This window comes from Amblyomma mixtum, chromosome 2, assembly GCF_055824585.1.
Source record: "Amblyomma mixtum isolate Tamu chromosome 2, ASM5582458v1, whole genome shotgun sequence".
In the NCBI taxonomy this organism is placed as follows: Eukaryota; Metazoa; Arthropoda; class Arachnida; order Ixodida; family Ixodidae; genus Amblyomma; species Amblyomma mixtum.
In genome coordinates, this window is record NC_143013.1 from 274,504,150 (window position 1) to 274,524,329 (window position 20,180).

General features: G+C 46.1%; 1 protein-coding gene across 1 annotated transcript in view; it reads right to left on the minus strand.

The window, feature by feature from the left end:
* LOC149364049 (uncharacterized) overlaps positions 1-20,180 on the minus strand; it is a 39,742-nt gene that overhangs the window by 9,577 nt on the left and 9,985 nt on the right. Inside the window, exons 4-10 of the mRNA XM_089574031.1 lie at positions 13,255-13,425; positions 12,585-12,638; positions 11,845-11,898; positions 11,593-11,658; positions 7,362-7,517; positions 2,351-2,479; positions 395-682 (exon numbers count right to left, since the gene is read on the minus strand). Of these exons, the coding sequence (XP_089430157.1) occupies positions 395-682; positions 2,351-2,479; positions 7,362-7,517; positions 11,593-11,658; positions 11,845-11,898; positions 12,585-12,638; positions 13,255-13,425 (918 nt within the window). The remainder of the gene's footprint in view (positions 1-394; positions 683-2,350; positions 2,480-7,361; positions 7,518-11,592; positions 11,659-11,844; positions 11,899-12,584; positions 12,639-13,254; positions 13,426-20,180) is intronic.

Sequence of the window (20,180 nt, forward strand, 5' to 3'; positions counted from 1 at the left end):
CACTTCTCCACGTTATTTTGTTTCAGTATTCTGAACAGTTCAGCGTAGCTTCCCACATTTGTACCTTGCTCTCGGGAAGCTGTACCTGTCATCCTATTGAATTAGGTTAGAATTACCGAGACACGCATCGCTCAAGTCCGAGTAAATTTCTCTTGCATGCACCCTATTGATTCCTGCTGCGAGGCTGCTGCACGTCTTGGGAATAGGTAACAAATTAGGCGCTTGGTGGAATATGTGCATGCAAGAGAAAAGAGGCTCTTTCTCAACTCATACATCCGGTCTAAGTGAGGAAACTCCAGTGCACAAATAAGTATGATTAGACCAGATTGGCTACTGACACTTCTGTGATCATCTGGCGAGAAATAGAAGCTGGGAATGGGTGCCCAGTACGCACTATAGACGGTGAGCGATCCGATGGCCTGTCCCAAGGCGTTCTTGCTAACGCAGTGGTAGAGGCCGAGGTCCTGCGTCTCCACGTCGGTCACGTTGAGCGTCATGAGAGTGGTGTAACCGCGGTCCACCTCCCGCACCCGGTACTTGGGGCCGTCCTCGAGAAAGCGACCCGAGCGCAGTGTCCACGTGTTCACGGCCGCCGGGAAGGATTCGATGATGCACTCCAGCAGCGCCCAGCTGCCCACGCTGGTCGCCACCGACCACTGCTTGATGCGTACGAAGGGCGGGACTGGGGATAAACGCAGAGCGAAGGGTTTTTTTACCTTCAGTTCATTCAATGACACGTCAGCGTACGTTAAAAACAAACATTTAAGAAACGTTACGTAATGGGACACGAACAAAAGCAACAGCTGCAAGTTTAAGGGGTATGTTGAAGATAAACCCCTTGAAGTGATTCCTGTCATGTTACGTCATTCTAATGGACAACACAGGCTGCCTTGGTGGCTCTAGTGGTTATGGTGCTCGGCTGCTGACCCGAAAAACGCGGGTTCGATCCCGGCCGCAGCGGTCGCAATTCGATGGAGGCGAAATTCCAGAGACCCGTGTATTGTGCGATGTCAGAGCACGTTAAAAAACCCCAGGTGGTCGAAATTTCCAGGGCCCTCCACTACCGCGTCCCTCATAGCCTGAGTCGCTTTGGGACCAAACCTAATAGAGAGTAGAAACAGCCAGCAGGTCAGTTGACCCTGCTGTGGGATGACGTCACTTGGTGTGGACGACAATACTGAGATCTTGGCGGGGTCTATCACAGAGCAGCTGATGTTTTAAACACAAATATAGTACAAGAAGAGACACCAGATAAAGGCACTGCAATAAGATTTCTTTTACGAAGTGACAACACAGGCTGATGCAGCAACAAATACAGCTAAACCGTATCAAGTAAATTAAGTAGCTTCAGACTGATATGGCCTTTGGGAAGAGATCATCTGGGCACAGTTGGGGGAGGACATTAGGTTGAAATCAGCGGCAACCTTAGCAGTGCTACGCCACTAGCGAGAAAAATGCGTCGGTCTGGAACTGCGCAAGTCGGTGTTGTGTGGATAAATGAAAAAAAAAACATATATAGGAAAGAAATAGCAGTCACCTATATATGAGGGCTTAGGTGAACTAGAGTAATAATGAACTACCGGAAAATCTGAGGTTTCCGTAACGTCAGAGCGACCGTAAACGGTTTCGATATTGAATGCGATAAATTCATTCTACGAAGGTGGCACCGTACAAAAGCAAGTAACTAAGGAGCGCCACCTAATGTTTATTCCTTTTTGTGCCGTGAGACTTCAAAGGTGAGTATGGTGGTGGACTGTAAGGTATCTTAGCAGTACACCTTTAGGGGTGAAGAACAGCATAAGATAAGACGAAAGTCACGCAACCCTTATAAAAATTTCATTACACAGAGACTGCCCATAGACTTTCTTTTTTTAATAACTTCTATCGATTTTCTGCGAAGAAATGCTATATACAGTCTTTACAAAACCTGTAGGTTTAGTAGACTTTTGTTCACAGACAATCAATATACTATGAATAGACAAAAGGAAATATCTATAAGAAGCCAGTAGAGACTATAAGAAGTCTATAGAACATTTTATGAGGAATCACACGTGCTTGCCATGTGTGCTCGTCTCCCTCTTTCGTGCAGTTATTTTTTATAAGTGGTTCACCTTATCCGCGATGTTACAGGCTCTACTAGACGAGGTAAAAACAGCGAAGTTGCATCGCTAGAGCACTGAAAATAAAAAAGAGGGAAAACGCAAAAAAAAAACTTCCAACTAGAATCTTTGAAATGAATCACGCTGTGGAAAACATGGAGGTGAATGAAGGGTTTTAAATGCGGGAAGGCTAAGTACGGCCAAAGAACACCAACTGCAGGGCAGGTAATCGTGATGGTATGTATACCTACAGGTGACCTCCAGGAGGACCTCCTTGGTAGCTTCCACAGGCACGCCATTGGAGGCTGTGCAGAAGTAGCGCCCCATTTCCTCCCTTGTCACATGCGTCAGGTTCAGCTGGCCATCCTTGACAAGAGACTCTGAAAGAGGCCAGGCAGAAGGACAGTATCCTGTGGAATAGTGGCGCGTATCCAGTGGCAGTGGGCAACGAACCCCATACCTCACGCTGATGAGGCGGATGCTCGAATCACTAGGTCACTGCTGCGGCCAGTTTCAAATACTCTCCCCCGTTTAGTTTTGGTCCGGCTGATTTGGTTAGGCTAGCCAATACTATGGCCAAATGGGCGAGTTGGTGGTACATTTCTTAAAAGGCTCACTAAAGAGGAATCTGAAATCAAATCAAATCAAATCAAATCAAAAATTTATTTTCAACATTGATACAATGTTGATGGCTTCCGTGACAAAAAGCTGTGAGGACAGCTTGACTAGGTCAGGGAACCATTTTGGCAGCAGCTACTTCATATACACTTCAATAATTCAAATACAAATGAAATGTGCAACAGAATACATACATAGTCCTACTTACTGAGTACAATAGTTAAAATGCAAGTGAATATTGTAATGGAATACACGGACTTCATTCATCAACTACGCCACAAAAGAACAATGTGCCCTACAATAAAACTACGCAACAAACGAATAAAAATTAGTACCATAAAGCGTTTTACACGTGAGATCCCGATGAGAAGGCAAACACACACACTCACTCTGTATGCCCAATTTCACAATCACCACTCAAAATCATAAAACAGTCTTAGAAAATTTCCCAGAAACAAACATGCTGCGCAATGCGGTGCGCGTTAGGGCAATGGAACCAGAAAATTGTGTTTTAATCTTGTTTAATAGAAATGGTACGTTGTACGTTAATGTTTGCAGAAGATAATTAGTGCGTGGCCGCGGTACAAACCATTCCTCAGACGCTCTGGTTCGATATGTGCGAGTTTGCAAAGTAAGAGTACACAGCTCCTTCAGGAACTGCTGGTAAGATACACTTGAGAAGTACAGCAGGTATAGTAGACGGTAATCGTAAATCTGTTGTATACTGACCAACTTGAACTGAGTAAAGAGGTCATGAGTGTGGTGAAAGTATGAAACATTAGCAATGCAACGAACAGCTTTCTTTTCGAGCCTATGTAGTATAGTTATGTTTTTTTTAGTAGTCGTGGCCCAAATTAACGTGCAGTAGTTAATGTGGGACCGAAAGACGGAGTGAAAAACTTGAAGTTTAATGTTAGTTGGAAAAATATCTCGAGATCGACGTATTAAGCCAACAGCGGAAGAGAGTTTTTTCACCAGTTGCTGTATATGCGCATCCCAAGTCATACGGTGCGATAGTACCACTCCTAAAACCTTGTGCTCTTCGACTATATCGATTGTAGAGCTGCCCAAGCGGAGCCCGCCAATCAAACTTACTGGTTTGTTTTTTGAAGCAAACAGAATGGCTTTTGATTTTTTAGGGTTTATTCTTAGATAGTTTTTGCTCGACCAATCAAGCAATTTGGAGAGAGTTTCATTAGCGGTATGCAGTAGGTGAAAACTATTATCTGATATGAAAAACAAGCTGGTATCATCAGCGTACAAAACAAACTTGACATGCTTATCAATACGAACCACATCGTTCACATAGATATTAAACAAAAACGGTCCCAAAACGCTGCCTTGAGGGACGCCGCATGGTATTTCTTTAAAGGACGACAGACTGCCATCGATAACTACAGACTGCATGCGTGTTGCAAGGTATGACTTTAAGAGTGAGTGGGGTACGCCCCGAATGCCATAGTGATACAGTTTATTAAGGAGAACAGTATGGTTGAGGCAGTCGAAAGCTTTGCTATAATCTACAAACACCCCAAGCGTTAGTTTATTTGCATCCATGTTTTTGAGTATCAATTCCTTTTGAATCAAAAGGGCAGACTCGGTAGAGCACCCTTTTCTGAACCCATGCTGACATTCAGAAAGAAGTTTATGCTTGGTAAAAAACGGGTCGAGACGAGACAGAATAACTTTTTCAAGACCTTTTGAAAACACTGGGAGAACTGACACTGGTCGGTAGTTGGCAGCATCATTTTTGTCGCCGCCTTTATATATAACTGAAACTTTTGCGCGTTTCATGTTTAGTGGAAAAAAACCCGTCTCCAAAGCAAGGCTATAAATGTGTACGAGGGCTGGACAGATGACGTCGAGGACGTATTTGACCGGTCGGACCTGGATATTATCTATGTCAAGGCTTTTACTGTTCTTCAGTGACGTAAATATGTTGTAAACCTCAGCTGTATTAGTTGGCACCATAAAAACAGTGTTCAAGAGGTTGTCGTCAAGGACGCAAGACGTTACAGAAGGAGCAGCATTGTTAGTCATGGCAGTTATGTAGTGGGTGTTGAAATGCTCTGCTAGAGCACCTTCACTAAGCAGTTGACCTTCGACAGTCATCTGAAACTGATTAGGCGCAGCTGTACGCAGGCCGAGTGCGTCGTTCACAATCTTCCAGATCCGATCAGGACGAGATGTCGAGGCATCCTGAATCAGCTGCTGAAAGTACTGCACTTTGGCTTTCCTTAGTTCTGATGTGATTCGATTGCGTAGTTTCTTGAACTCTGCAAATATGGAAGGCTTACGCGTTTTTAAGAACAGAGCGAAAAGCTTATTTTTATCTTCAATCATTTTTACCTGCTCGATGCCGATCCAAGGTTTTCTTATCGATCGACGCTGCCTAACAGATTTCAGTTTGAAGCATGCCTTGTAATGGGCAGAAAAAATAGTCATAAAAGTGTCGTATGCTTTATCTGCAGTACTTTCTGCAAAAACCTCAGACCAGTCAGTGCTAATAATTTTGTTCCTAAAATCATCGAGACTGGTGTCATTTATAGATTGAAAAATGAACTTTGAACGAGAAGGTTTGCGACTCACAGCGACGTCTGAATAAGCCATAAAAACAGGACAATGATCACTCAGGCTGCAATTGACGGTTCCGGCTGCGGTTACTGGTGTGTTGCTGTTCGTAATCAATAGGTCCAAAACCGATGAAGTTGTTGATGTGACACGCGTTGGTGTTTTAATGACGTTTTGAAACCCACAGGCTGCAAGTTTGTTGTTCAGTTCAGTAGAAGAGGTATTACCTGCAGTAACATTAATATTAAAATCTCCACCAAGAACTAGCCGCAATCGTTCGAAGGATGCATATTCGAGTAGGTTATCCACAAAGTCCATGAATCTTTTAACATCGCCTGAAGGAGGTCGGTATACGACAGCGAAAAGAGTGCTCTCTTGTTGCAAACAAAGTGCTTCATAATGTTTGGTGATATCGGTAAACTGGGGCACCTTCTCACCTGATAAACTGTCAGAAATGTACATGCCAACGCCGCCACCACGCTTGTCGGTTCGATTGATAAAAAAATTATTATAACCAGGTAACAAAGGCGCACAGTTGCTCGTTGTGCACCAAGTTTCAGTTAGCATGATAACATTAAATCGGAAAGAAAACTGATCAATGAAAAGAGCAAATTCATCGTGTTTTTTTGCCAGAGAACGGATGTTAAGGTGAATAAAGGATACTGTGCTTTTTGCAGATGAGCACAGTTTAGCTTTTCTAGGTTCAACAAACTGCTGATATAAGACATCAGAAAGACTGAACATTTTATGGTAGCTGCAATTCGCACCGCTTCATTAACAAACCATTCAGGAGATCTTAGTAAGGTCGTCCACAGACTCAATGTGAACAACATCGCTACCCTCAGTTTTCCGTGCAACAATCGTCTTTTTACCGCGGGAACTCCATATGCACTCTCTGAAAATCTTTAAAAATTTTGAATTATTATCCTGTGCGGCCGATTTTCCTATCAAATCTAATTAAACGTCCCGGCTCCCGCCTTTTTTTTTTTAACTTACCTTCGAAAAGAGAAGTCAGCCAACGCTGGAGTTCCTTTCAGCCAGTCGCGTGGCAGCTTCGCTATCGTTTTTATTTTGTTTTTGTTTTTTTTAAGTTTCGATGAATAAATGGTTTCAGTCGCAGACTACATAGCCGCAAATTAGGACGGCGGAAATAAAAATACGCGTGGACTCTTTGCTTTCACCGCTCGCTACGTATCACTCCGCCGATGTCAGAGCGGAAAGCCGTAACGAAGCTGGCAGAAAGGCACTCCACGTGTTGGCTAACTCCTCCTGTTTTCTAAGGTGCGCTCAAAAAAAAGCAGGAGCTGGGGCGTTTAATTCGATTTATTAGGAAAATCTGCCGCTCAGGACCATAATTCGAAGTTTCTTACAATGCTCGGAGCGTGCAAATCGAGTTCCCTCGGTAAAAAATTAGCTGAGGTTTAGCGCTGGTTAAACCGGGCAAGTGGCGTAAGCAGCGTGGAGCCTGGTGCAGCGCGGCTGAAACGGTTGCTATGGCAACGGCGCTTCATCTGTTTGACCTCGCTGCGGCTAAAGGTCAGCCGTGGCCACCCCCGGGAGCTACGCGACGGCTCAAAACCTGGCTCAGTATTGTTTACGCAATAAAAGACGAGCTCAGAATCCTCTTCAGTGCACCCTCTAAGGGGAAACAGTACGAAATAAGCAGACGGCCGCCGCGGTGGCTCAGTGGTTATGGTGCTCGGCCGCTGACCAGAAAGGCGCGGGTTCGATCCCGGCCGCGGCGGTTGAATTTCTTTGGAGGAGAAATTCTAGAGGCCCCTGTACTGTGCGATGTCAGTGCACGTTAAAGAACCCCAGGTGGTCGAAATTTCCGGAGCCCTGCACTACGGCGTCTCTCAGAGCCTTAGTTGCTTTGGGACAGTAAACCCCATAAACCAAACCAAACCAAACCAAATAAGCAGACGGAAACCGTAGGAAACGCAGGCCAAGGTTATGTGAGGAGAGGGTGATTTGAGTTAGGTTACATCAGATTATTAGGCGCAGTCTGTTCTGAGGAGCACTCTCACTGCCGTCGTTTTGAGCATCTCCGACACCCACCGTGTGCCACCTTACCGTGGAAGCGTTCCCCGTAGATGGGCCTGCCGTTCTCCCTCCTCCAGGTGATGACAGGCTCCGGCTGTCCAGTGGCTGCGCAGTGAAGCCGTACGTTTTCCCCCTCGCGGATGGTCACCGTCTGCACAGTCTGTGCGTCCACGATGGCCGGTGGAACTGCGAGGTGACATTCAAGGAGGACGATAACGAGTGGAGGTGTGAGGGAATTGAAAAGAACCTCAGAGAGAGAGAGAGAGAGAGAAAAAAATGGCTGAGGCTTAGCTTAGGTTAAGCCTAGTCAGATGCGAAGCATATTGTCGCCGAGTTGCTTATCGAGCACGCCGCTTGGCTAGACGTTATTCACGCTCTTCATCAGTCTCTGTAGCACGCCGCAACTTTTGCTTCTCATTCCAACGAGCAGCCCTGTCTCCAGGAGGCATCTCTAACCCGTGTACGCCTAGCAGAGGCAGGCGCACCTCCTTGTATACCGCCGCTCCAGCATCACGTGTTCACTACAGCGCACCTAGAGGCAGAAGCAGGAAACACATTGGTCGCGACGCCTCGCGCGACGGCGCGAGCTGGGGCCCCCGTTTCTCCTATGTCGTTACGTCACGCATCACGTGGTCCTCCTTGGTCGCGACGCCTCGCGCGACGGCGCGAGCTGGGCCCCCGTTTCTCATCTGCTGTGACGTCACGCACCACGTGGTCATCCTTGGTCACGACGCCTCGCGCGAGGGCGCGAGTTGGGCCCCCGTTTTTCATCTGCTGTGACGTCACGCATCACGTGGTATGACATGGAGGTCACGAAAGGTCAATGGTAACGACACCGCCGCGCTCGAGGAGCTGGGTTGGGCTATTTTAGTATGCTTCGCATAAAAGCTACTGATCGTGAAAGTGGGGAGGGCAGATGGAGGGAAAGAGCGGGTTCATGATCGACCGGGATGCGCAGTTACTGCGATGTGATCGTTTTTATGGTGACAAGCTGTAAATGATAAGGTCAACGCAATGGCAATGCAATTTACACATAGTCCCCGTTTTCCCTTCCTCTGAGGAGAAGCGATGGCCTTGAACGTGTCAAGCGTGAAGGGTGATTAAAATGTAAGAGCTACCTAAAAGTGTAAGCTTTGTACGCACGGTTTGTCGTCCTGCAAGGCACGTGTACGTCTGTAGTAAACAACAGTCACGCCTGAAAATAGATACTTTGCTGCATTTCAAAACACCTTAGAATGGCAGCTCTTCCACTTCAAGCTCTGCATCGGAGTGCTCAAAGGTAATCCTGCATTGTGAAACTTTTACAAAAAGTTGTAACATTCACCTAATTCAAAAAATAGGAACACAATACAGAGAGGTGAATTTATGACTTTTTCTTTAAATTGTAATCGATATTTAACTAGGCGATTGTGAGATATTTTTCCCGGCAGTAAGTTAGCAGTTACATACACATAGTCTATTCTCTTTCATACTATTATGACCAAGAATTACGGGAAGTCGTAAGGCTTCGAGTGCATGGCAATTGCGAGAGTGGACTTGTGTCGAGGCACTGGAGCTTCACCGTTCCTTCTTCGTAGAAGTCTCTGGCGCGCCGTTGCTGGCAGCATAGCATGAAAACTACAGCTTAAGCGCGGGCTGTAAAAGGCAGGCACTACAGCATTCCGCTCGACGTCACCATCCCTGAGTGAACGTCATTCCGAAGTGGAAGTGGGACGCCAGCACGCGGAGTCTTAGTCCCAGTTTTATGGAGCGCAACGTATTACGCTGTGTAAAGGCGCCTGCCTGTTCGATGCTCAGTTAACAAAAAGAAGGGAAAAGGAATTCCAGCTTGGGATTTCGCGCAAGTTTCGAGATGCCGCGGTCGGGGCCAACGCGACCGATCCACGCGTACACAACAGGTGCTTAAGACCATGAACGCGACATGGTGCGCTACAGTCAATATGGCGGCTCGAGTTGCGTGTTCCCCTAGGGGCGTAAAGAACGGGAGCAGCCAAACGCGCAGTGTATTCGATTTTCAACTTAACTAAGTGGTCGTTCACGAGAAGCCGTAAACCAACTCGCCGCCTCCGCCACTCATACACGCGTCAGCGAGTATTCGGGAATCCGCGACGACTCTCAAGAGAGCGACGCTTAAAACGCACCCGCGAGCGCTTTTGAGGATCCGTTTCTCCTGATCGCAGCCGCACGTGACGGCAGAACTTCAGGTTACTGCACCAAACTTTAATTTTCTACGTTTTTTTTCTTTTTTCGTTTCTTCTGAACCTGCGAAAGCTAACATACGACTGGGCGTCTCCCAGGAATATTCATTCATTCATTCATTCATTCATTCATTCATTCATTCATTCATTCATTCATTCATTCATTCATCCATTTATTGTACCCTTAAAGGCCCTTTTCGGGCATTACATAAGGGGGGGGGGGTAACAGTTGAAATACAAAGTAAAGAGAATAACAATGTTAATACAGTAAAATACAACACAATGCAATGCAAGAAGAATAAAAAAGAAAAAAAAACAAAAACAAAAAGAACTGGAGTACACTAGGAAATGTTAAGATGCAGTTCTAATCAATACATGGTGGCGGATAGGCTAAAGGAAGGAATAATAACAAGAAAAGTAAATGGTGAAAATCAAAGCATGCGGTTGTTTTTTCATTTGCTGTAATGTTCGATTAGTGCGTCTCTAAATTTACTATCGTCACGCTTGTTTACAATGTGGTCTGTTAACTGGTTCCAATTTTCTATTGCTGTAGGTAGAAATGATTTATTGAAGGCGATTGTAGAACCATGTAAACGCTGAACACTCAGGGAATTGAAGAGGCGACGCAACGTTCTGATGGGAGGTAGGAGTAATGAGTCGCGGAGGTAAGGAAAGTTGTAATACAATTTGTAAAAAAAGCAAAATCGTGAGATTTTTCGACGGTTCTCAAGTGGTAGAAGGTTGAGTGTTGATTTAATCCTGGTGATGCTGCAGTATCTGTCATAATTTGAGGTAATGTAACGTGCTGCGCGGTTCTGAATAGCTTCTAGGGTGTTAATTAAGTACGCCTGATGAGGGTTCCATATAGAAGATGCATATTCAAGTTTACTACGGATGAAGGTTTCATATGCTAATTTACGGACAGAAGGAGGAGCCAAGTATAACGATCGTCTGATGAAGCTGAGTGATTTGGATGAATTGGCTGCTAATTTCAAGATGTGTTCGGACCAAGTTAAATTGCTGGAAATGGTGACTCCGAGGTATCGGTAGGATTGCACGTTTGTTAATGTGTTTGAAAGCAATGAATAAGCATAAGTGAATACTTTGCTCCGTCGCGAAGGCCTAACGAATTAAACGCGCAACACCCGCTGTTGCACCTCACGCTGCTGCAATATCTGTATCCTGCCTTTCTTTTTGGTCGCTCTCTCATTCTCTTCAGATTTCTTTCTGAACGCAGATGCAGATGAGAGAAAACTAGATGCGCACACAAGAAGTTAATTCGCTTGTAACGGATTTAGGAGGCAGTTGACGCGAAGAGACAATAAAAGGGAACGCTCTGATTTCTTTTCGCTGTTAACCATACCCTAAGCACGTAGCGATAAAATATTGCTCACCTACTTTTTCTACGGGCCCACTATCCGTAAAGCGCCACTTCAATGTGAAAAGCTCCCACGCTCCTTGGATTTCAATGCAGACGATTGTAAAGCAACATAACAATAACGGAACATGTATTTTCACTGTCTATTGAGGTTGTTTGGAGGACAAAAAATGGAAGCCCAGGGACTTATTTCCTATTGAAAACATGTCAGGAGGTCCCGCCTGGTAACAAACATACCCACCAATTCTGGGCAAAAGGATTTTTGAGCCGAAAAACGTTTATGAGCGCAATTTTTTCGTGTAATGTAAGATTTCACTAAAGCAATTGATATACCCGCATATCACCCGACGGCAGTCTTATATTCTTTGTTATTAATGTTTTTTTCATCATCAAAAGCGTTCCCCATTGGTTTTTTATGCCAGTCTTAACTGGTCGATACGATCGATGGAAACGCTACAAAAGAATGATTTTGCTACACATCAGAAAAATGAACCATTACCTTCAATATTACCGTAAAAGTGTCTAACAATATTTCCAATTTCGCAATTTTTGTCCGATAATGTCGGACATGTGGTGGTGCATATTGCTACCACGGCACACAAACACGATGCAGCGCTGCTACTGACAGGCTATGTTTGAAGCAGTATGGAATAAATGTGTCGACGCAGGGACTTTTGGGACTTACTCAGCAAGTCTCCTGTCTTGAACGGGGGCGTGATGTTCACCGCCCATGCGCTGATACCGGGTATACCTGTCAAAATTAGAAAATCGCTTTCCTTAATTGATTCTTAAGTATGAGTCACTAAATACATGCGCTACAATATACAGTGACCGTTTCCTTCATACTACTCACCGCGTATTGAAGAAGTACGAAATCAGCATATCTATATCCACATGCAGCTATTAAAATAAACACCAACAAAAGAGGCGTCCGCACCCGGTGTTCCTGGCTGACCAGGCAGCCCCCTTTTTCCTCGAGGACCCGGAACGCCTGCAATATTTGTGAAATGAATTAATTGAAGTGAAGATTACCGTGATTCTCTTTGCAAGCAACCAAGCCGGCAAAAGACTTGAAAGAAGTGCTGCCTACACTTGACAAATGCCTATTATCGAAAAAATAAATCAACACAACTAATGTAGCCTTGATAGACATCCTCATTTTGCGCCAAGCACGTATGAATTACTCAAGCCGTACTCAGGCTGGCACAATAAATGCATGAAATACGGGGGAAAAACAATTAAATGAATCAATAAATTGTCACTCAGGCAATCAACGAAGCAATGAATATGTTTAGTACGGAACTTTCTTCTAAGAAATCGAGTGTAAAGTAAGGTCTATAAGAGTGACCAGATTCATCTCATTCATATTTATAGGTAGTGGTAGTCAAAACTTTATTTGGAACAGGGGAGTTTGGGACACGTAGGTCCTTGGACCCCCGCCACGGTACGAATCCGCTTTGTATAAATAGGGGAGAGGTGTATACCTCATGCAAGCAAGAAAATGTGCTTCTGAAAAGACAGTCCTGCAACGCCCCCTGCACCGTTACTCCCTTCGTCTATCTTCGCCAACTGCCTCCATACTCATGCTAAGGACGAAGCCAAAATGGCTCGTGCACGAGGAACCAGCATTAGTACGATTGAGAATACGTACTTCATGCATGCTTCTTCATTGCTCACCTCCTGTTCCCTTTGCTCCTGGAGGTCCCTGAGGTCCCGGGAGGCCATCCTTTCCTTTTAAACAACAGGCAAAGCACAATAAGTTAGCTCTCTCGACTTGTATGAATATTTTCTCTATTTTCGTTTCCGTTTCTGCCCAAAAAGCCTTCGTATTCCCGTATTATTGTCACGTGATGACATTCAGAAGCAGTTTGTTATTGCGACCTCGGGTAACCCAGGCTCACGTATCCTCTCACCGGAATGCATCTAACACGGCAATGTTCAGGGCATTTGCCTTCTAATGTCATGTTACGCTGTCCTCCATCCAACTTACTTGCCCCAATTTACCTTGTAGCTATGCTCGGGAGGAAACGTTTACATTACTGAGACCTAGTGCATAGCTAAGACTTTTAGGACTACTGGAGCATTTCAAAGAAACGTGTACTAATGAAAAATATCTGCACGCCACTCGCCACCCAGCGACGTCTTCTCAACGTTCACACCAAATTAATTAGCGCTCGCCGCTGCACACAACAGACACCACCCAGACACAGGTCCACACATAAGACATAACGATCCTGAATAACAGCGTTTTTAACAATGACGGTGCTTCGCGGCACAATCAGGCGATTAACTATCGATAGTGTAAGAAAGCACCGGTGCATGCGACAGTGTCGGAAGCCCTCCTGACCGTCAACTCCATCGGTGCCGTTCCGGCCCGGAATGCCGTCTTTGCCGTCCTTGCCATCGGCACCGGGTCGCCCATCCGGCCCTTGAGGTCCTGGAATGCCGTCCAGGCCCGGCTGTCCCGGAAGACCGTCCCGGCCGTCCAGACCCGCTGCTCCGGTCTCGCCCATTGAGCCTGCGCCGTGTAAGAATCACTCGCATATTCCTGCCCTTGCGTTACTCAACGTCAATGGCTTTCGGATGGTAAGCAATAAGTCGCCGTTCCGATTTCCGCCTGCGGCTGCAGAATTTTGCTTTTGGATGCAGTCGAAGTCTAAAAGAGAAGAATCGCTTGTGTACCGAGTTTTACTGCGCAGCTCTTAAGCGCCCGCTTGAATACTAACTCTTAAGTGTTGGGCATACTAAGTTACGAATACTAAGTGAATAAGTGTTACAAATACTAACTGTTGCGAATACCAACTCTTCAGTGGCCGCCATGATGACTGGATATAATTCTAGTTCCATCCGCCTCTCAGTAGACGGCGAAGCTGCATCTGAACCACCGCAATGCCTCCTGGAGCGCGAACGCCGGCACATCCCTTTTTATTGCTCTTCTCAGAAAAAGTAAAAACCAATTGAAAAGAAAGAGAGACGCTGGACGGCGACGGCGTGCTTGCTGCCTGCTTGGTCATCCTCCTCACTCAGAGAAGCACGATGCGCAGCACTTGTGGAGAGTCTCGTCAGCAGCAGCCATTCCATCAGCCACAGGAACAGGGGCCTAGCCCAGAAGCTGCTGCTCAGGAATGGCCGCAAGTGTCCGCAGCGACACACGCATGGTCTTCAGGCACGGTGACTTGTTCCTCACCGGCATGCAGTTCACGGCGTTTCGTCTATGGCCTGTACCGCATTATCTTGCGCCTTTCCCTCGGACGCGATAGGAGCCTGTCGTTTTTCAACAGCCCATGGAATGGCACTGGACGACTCGGCCACGACGACGACAGGAAGATCTCCTGTCGCGTCGAGTACTTCCGTGGCGTCCTTGATGTGCTCTTGTGAGGTGTCATTAGGTGGCCGGACGTGATGCCGCAACTTGTCTTCATATGTCATCACCAGTGGTGTAGCCAGAAATTTTGTTGGGGGGGAAGGGGCTGATGTTGCAGCGTGGCCTCCTCATTGAATTTGTGGAGAGATCAAACGCAACAATGATAACTGCAGTGCAATATTGACAATGCCATTGTGTATTAGATAACGCTATGCACTGTCTAGACAGGTGAAATATGTATTTTTTAAATAAAAGAATGCATTCGTTTGTCTTAAAAACCGTGGCAGACATAACTGATACCAATGCTTCCATGCTTCTGAATATTTAATAAGTAAAGAAAATATCACACCAAGTCTAAAACTATATCAGTCCGAAACCAGCAAAGCAGTGCATGCTGCTGATATGAAAAACGTAAAGGTCATGAAATTAGCAAGTATAGAGGACCAATATTTTAATAAATCTTCGTCGTTGAAAAACCTTCACATTTTTGTACTTATGCAACGGCCAGGAAAAAATCTCAACTGGGCTGTCCTTCGTTACAGTGTACTGCGCAGCAGAAGCTGTCACCGGTCATGTATTGCGAGTAATTGCACCTAAATTTTAGTCGCAACAGCGAGCACATGTATAAACGAGGAGTTCTGCAAAATATGCCTTAGATGTGCGAAAATAAAATGGAGTATTAGAAATGTGAAGATACAACTCGATAAAGGACAAAAAAGTGTCAATGGAAACAAAGTCACTGTATGTATACACAAAACCTCGCAACAAGATATTTAGATACACGTATGTCTCCATTAAATCTACGTATCTAAGCAAAAGTCACACTATGTAATGCGTCAAATAAGGCAAATAAACATCTTGCTCAATCATAGATAGTAATCTTTACACACGAAAAAGACAGACGATCCAGACAAAAACTAAACTATGATAGCTCAAGTCGCGATATGTACTTGGGCCATGCTGCGGTCGCGACAGCACCATATGGTTAGAATAATAGAAGAACAATGCAGAAATCAATACGAAAGTACGTATTTTCTAATTGCCTGCACGGCGACAATTATTTTGCACCCATAATTACATAAGCATATTCATTTGCTACAAAGAAAAAGTAAAAGCAGTTAGCTAAAAAGGAAAGAGAAGGAGAAGCGAAAGCCACGATTGATGCCGCAAGTTGAAATAACCAGTACCCGAGTATGCACGTTCGGAAACGCCGCGTGGGCAGGGCTTTCAATAATCAAGATCAATCATGATCAGTTATTGATGTCCTCAAAATTTTCGTACTCGCATGGCAATTTTGATCGCGATGCTAACTGATGCTTGCGTTACGTGACTCCAGGTGCATGGCGTTGCCACGAAATCCAACCCGAGTTAGCAATGTTCACGCCAAAATGTCTTTTCTGGTCTGAAAAATTCATTGTAGGTGACAAAATCCAGAATGACTTCCGGCGCCGGTGGTTGTTTTGGTCAGCGGTGCATGACAGTTCGAAAAAATTTCGGGAGGGGGGGGGGGGGGGGTGCTGAAGCCCCATAAGCCCCCCTCCCCCTGGCTACGCCCCTGGTCACCACTCATTCATCGGCTGTATGGCCGAAGCACCGCAATCCTCACAAGGTGGCTTTCGATAATGCGACGAATGTGCAAAACGCGATTGCAGGGAAGACAAATGTGTGGGCGTCCAGGTATCAGGACAAAGCTCTGCAAGCCACACACAGTCAGTAGATATGGAACGTCAGCACCGCTGACCCCTTCAGCAAGACACGAAGTAATGTCCCGGCTGAGTGCCCTCATTTGCTCCTTGTCTGCAACTTTCCAATTTGCTCAGGAAATCGGCTTGATTTTCCTACGCTCCTGAGGCGGCTGGGAAAGCATCTTCTAAGCGTTCAGGAAGCCACAGCAGTTCAATCTATCTTCATTGGTTCCGGGTCTACGACAACGCAGCGACAGCTTTTGACTAACAAGTCGCCATATGAGATTAGGTTTCCTTTAGACTGCCGATTTTCAGGAGAACATTCAGACATGAGACATCAGGCATTGTCCGATGGAACTAATCTTTAGATCAACAACAGTCCGGAAGGAATCTCTGAAGTCCTGAGCACGGCACAGGCGTCCACTGGGGTCGGCATGCAGGAAAACGGAGTCAACGACGAGCTTGCCGGTTGGAGGACGGGGGAACACAATACGGCAGTCATTTTTGTCGGCGTTAACCTGAGCGGTACCTCGGCCAGAGGGCTATTGAACCTTTGTTGCGGAGAACATCGAGGAACGCTACTGAAAGGGACGGCGTTTTCTTCTTCTACCGCAGCAGCCGCTCAGGCAGCAAACTATCGCGCTTCTTCTTCTTCTTCTTCACCTCTTTATAATGGCACATACCCACGTGGGGGGATTGGCCAAGGTATAATGGTATACATAAGGAAATTGCATTGCACGTCGTCATCTTCTTCAACTAGTGCTACTATCGGACTTATAAATACATTCTCGCGCCCTGTGCATTGCACATAGTAGTCTTCATCAAATAATACTACTTTATAACTAATACCATCGCCAGACTTGCCGACGGCCAAGCAAACCAAAGCAGTGAGCCTGCACAGGCTGAGACACCTACAAAGGGCCGCTTAAATTTCACATTAGGAAGGATCGTAATCATCCTTAGAATTTTTTTAGCCCGCGTCCAAGAACACAGGTGATTGGAACTAATCCGCGGGCCTTAACTATCGCAGGCTTCATCTCCAGGAAGTGGTGAACGCATTACATTGACAAATCCGTTAACTTTTATCGCAAGCGCAGGGTGAACAGCGTACCCAAAAGTAAGGGAGTTCACGACGCTCATCGTTCAATAAGTATTCTTTTGTTCCCCTCCACAAGTGTAGGGTAGCCTACTGGGCATCGCCTGGTTAACCTCCCTGCCTTTCCGTTCATGTCTCTCTCTCTCTCTCTTTAGCATCGTTTAGCAGTGTTCAGCGCTTAGCAGTGTTTAGCTGTGTTCTGAAAACTTTGTTAAAATCCAACTGCAATGGTATCTCTTTGCCTTTGAATACGGATGTCTTCGAACACATGCATGTTCCTAATTTTAATATTTTGTATAAATTAACAATTAACAGTTGTTCTAAAATATATTTGGACAAAAGAATTTTCTCATTGGTGCACTTCAGCACGAGAACTTCGCCCGCGAGAACGTTTTCTTTTGCCCCGTATGCGGACCAGGTACGGAGAACGTGCACGACCATACTATGTACCGTTGGTATTGAACAGTTTGCCTGACGATGCCTTTGTTTTAGAAAAGCGGGAAACTTGTAAAACAAACTGTTCTTGAGCAGTAATACATGATCTGTTTGTTTCTTCCTCTTGTGGGTTGTTGTTTTTTCTTTCTTTTCTCTCTTTTTTTTTCTCTAAATAATATGTTTATATGCATGTTTTGTCGTCGCCAACTGCCAGAAACTGCCCCTCAAGCCTTCTTTGGCTTAGGCAGGCCTGAATCTGTATTTTGTTCTTTGAAAATATTAGGTTCTTTGAAATTATGCATTTGAAAATAAAATAAATTGTTATTATAATGCACTCTTCTTTGACAATAAAATGAAACAAATTCCAGGCCGTATCAATTTCCTCTGCGCTCCGACAGCGGGAGCAAGGTGACTCTTTTCGAGTAGAAATCTCATCCCGGTCATCGCCATATTCGCATCCCTGATTTCAAGCTATTCACTTACGTATCGTTCTCCACCAAAGTTTTCGCAGCGGAAATGTGTGATCTCCCATTCTGACTCTTTCTTTTCCCGACGAGGTTGGACGCAGACAACTTTCGACAGCCTTTGATACTCTGATCACCTGCGTCGTGCACCGGTGTAGCTAAACCATTGAGAGAGTGCTTCCTCGAAGCGCCTGTGCCCAATTGGGGGACCCCAAGAACACGCTTGAAGCGGCAGTCGTTCCCGCATGCAACCGAGATATCACCCAACCACGAGCGGGCGATGTCCGCATGGACAAACCACCTCGCTCCCGCAGATTTCTCGCCATGCTGCACCCCGTGAGAAAACTCTCTTCACTTGAAATTTCTTTGCTGCTTCTTAGAGATACCGCTGTATGGTTATGTTCTGCGAAGGTGCGCTGACGTAGAACTCAAAGCAAAACAGGTCTGGTCTAAAAACCCATCTTTGCACCAATACGAAACCTCCTGAGGCACTCCGAGTTCAGCTTTCCTTTCCCATATGCCCCGTGGCAGTTACTTTATCACTTTCATCTCTTTAGGTTCACGTCCCAAGAATTTCTCTTTTCTTTTATTCTATTTTCGATAGCTTCATAATACTCTTACGGCAGGCAAGATTTTATCTTCTGTCCGGGACACGGGCTCCAGAACCTACGTTATGGGAAAAATGCTCCCCTAGTTCCCAACTCCAGTTTTTGTTTTCCTGCCTTGTTCTTTTCCTTTTCTTGTATGTCTTCTTGGCATTACGCTGGAATGAATATTTCAACAAAAAAAAAAGCAGGAGGCACTGGGCTCCATCGGAACGGGAAACAATCCTGCCGGTCTCGTTCTTCGCGATAGCCGCGGCCGGCATCAGAACCCCCGAGTGTACTGCGTGCCCCGCGGGCCCGAAATGTGATTTCGGGAGGAATTCAGCTTCGTGAGGGGATAGGCTCCGGGAGCAGCAGCCCATGCGGGCTACGGTACACAGAGAAATCCATACCTCCGTGCTTCCATCACCAACGCCACGACGCTAAAGCATCCTCTTCAACATCGAGTCGGGAGGCGAATCCTTGTGTTAAAGCAATTATAAGCGTCGCGTGCCCCAATGTCTGCGCATCATTTCTTACTTGTAAGGCGGCAAGTGTATGACGAATCCAATATACGTACAGGGTCCGCCAAAAGTTCCCAGGCCACATGGTCCGCTTTTCATCGGTATATCCTGGCACTTAATATTCCGATAGAGCTATTGAGGTTCTCAGATGGTAGAACGATCCTTCTTCTATTCTCTACAGATATTTTTAGCTTCGAGGGTATCTCAATAGCCCAACTATGCTGCTCAAAAGCAAACCCTCTGGCCTTGGAACTTTTGACGGACCCTGTACGTGACTGTGTTTGCTAAAATGACCGCAGCGTACTCTTTTTGGCGTGTTCATCAGAGAGCGTTGCAGAAGTTCTGACTTTTTTTTTTTGACTTTCTTATCACTTACTTTATTTCATGATAGCCCAGGTAAGCGCCGTCAACACCATTGGTTGTCGCGAACGGGAACTTCCGTGTATCCAGTCGCAAATGATGTTGACATCAAAACAAAAATATCAGAAAACGCTGAAGGCCGGCATCTTCCGGCTTTTCGGGATACTTTCGTTCGGAGGCCTTTCGAGTGCCGGAACCAGAGAATATTAATCCCACAAAATAATGATTACGAGCGCTGCCTGTTCGACCTGGCAGGCGATAATGAACTCGCATTCTCGAAGGGAGCCCACTAGAATGCTGTCAATACGGTACATGCGGGCGAAACTGGCTCGTCATTGGGGGTTCCCTGTGGACCCTGGCGGCTTCCGCCGGAGGCCGACGCTATCCGGCATGCGTGGTCTGCCCGCATTAACTTCCCCCTCTCCTTTCCTTTAAATGGGCCGCCACGAAACAGCAGCGCGGCGCGTCACGTAGAGTACATCGGGGCCAGCGGCGCAGGATGGAAACTGGACGCCGCCGAGAGCGCGTTGTGCATCGAAGGCCATTCGAGCAGCCGATAAGGCCGTTCCCATTCGGGCAGCGTGGCTGCCTGTAGTCCCCCAACGATCAGACGCAGCTCGCACCGTGAGTCCGAGACACGGAAAAGCACTTGATGCTGCGCAGGGGACGCACATACGCAATACTCAGCACGTGCGCCTTATAGAAGCGCCCAGTGTGGGCCGGAGAGCCGTTTGTTGTTGTTGTTGTTGTTGTTGTTGTTG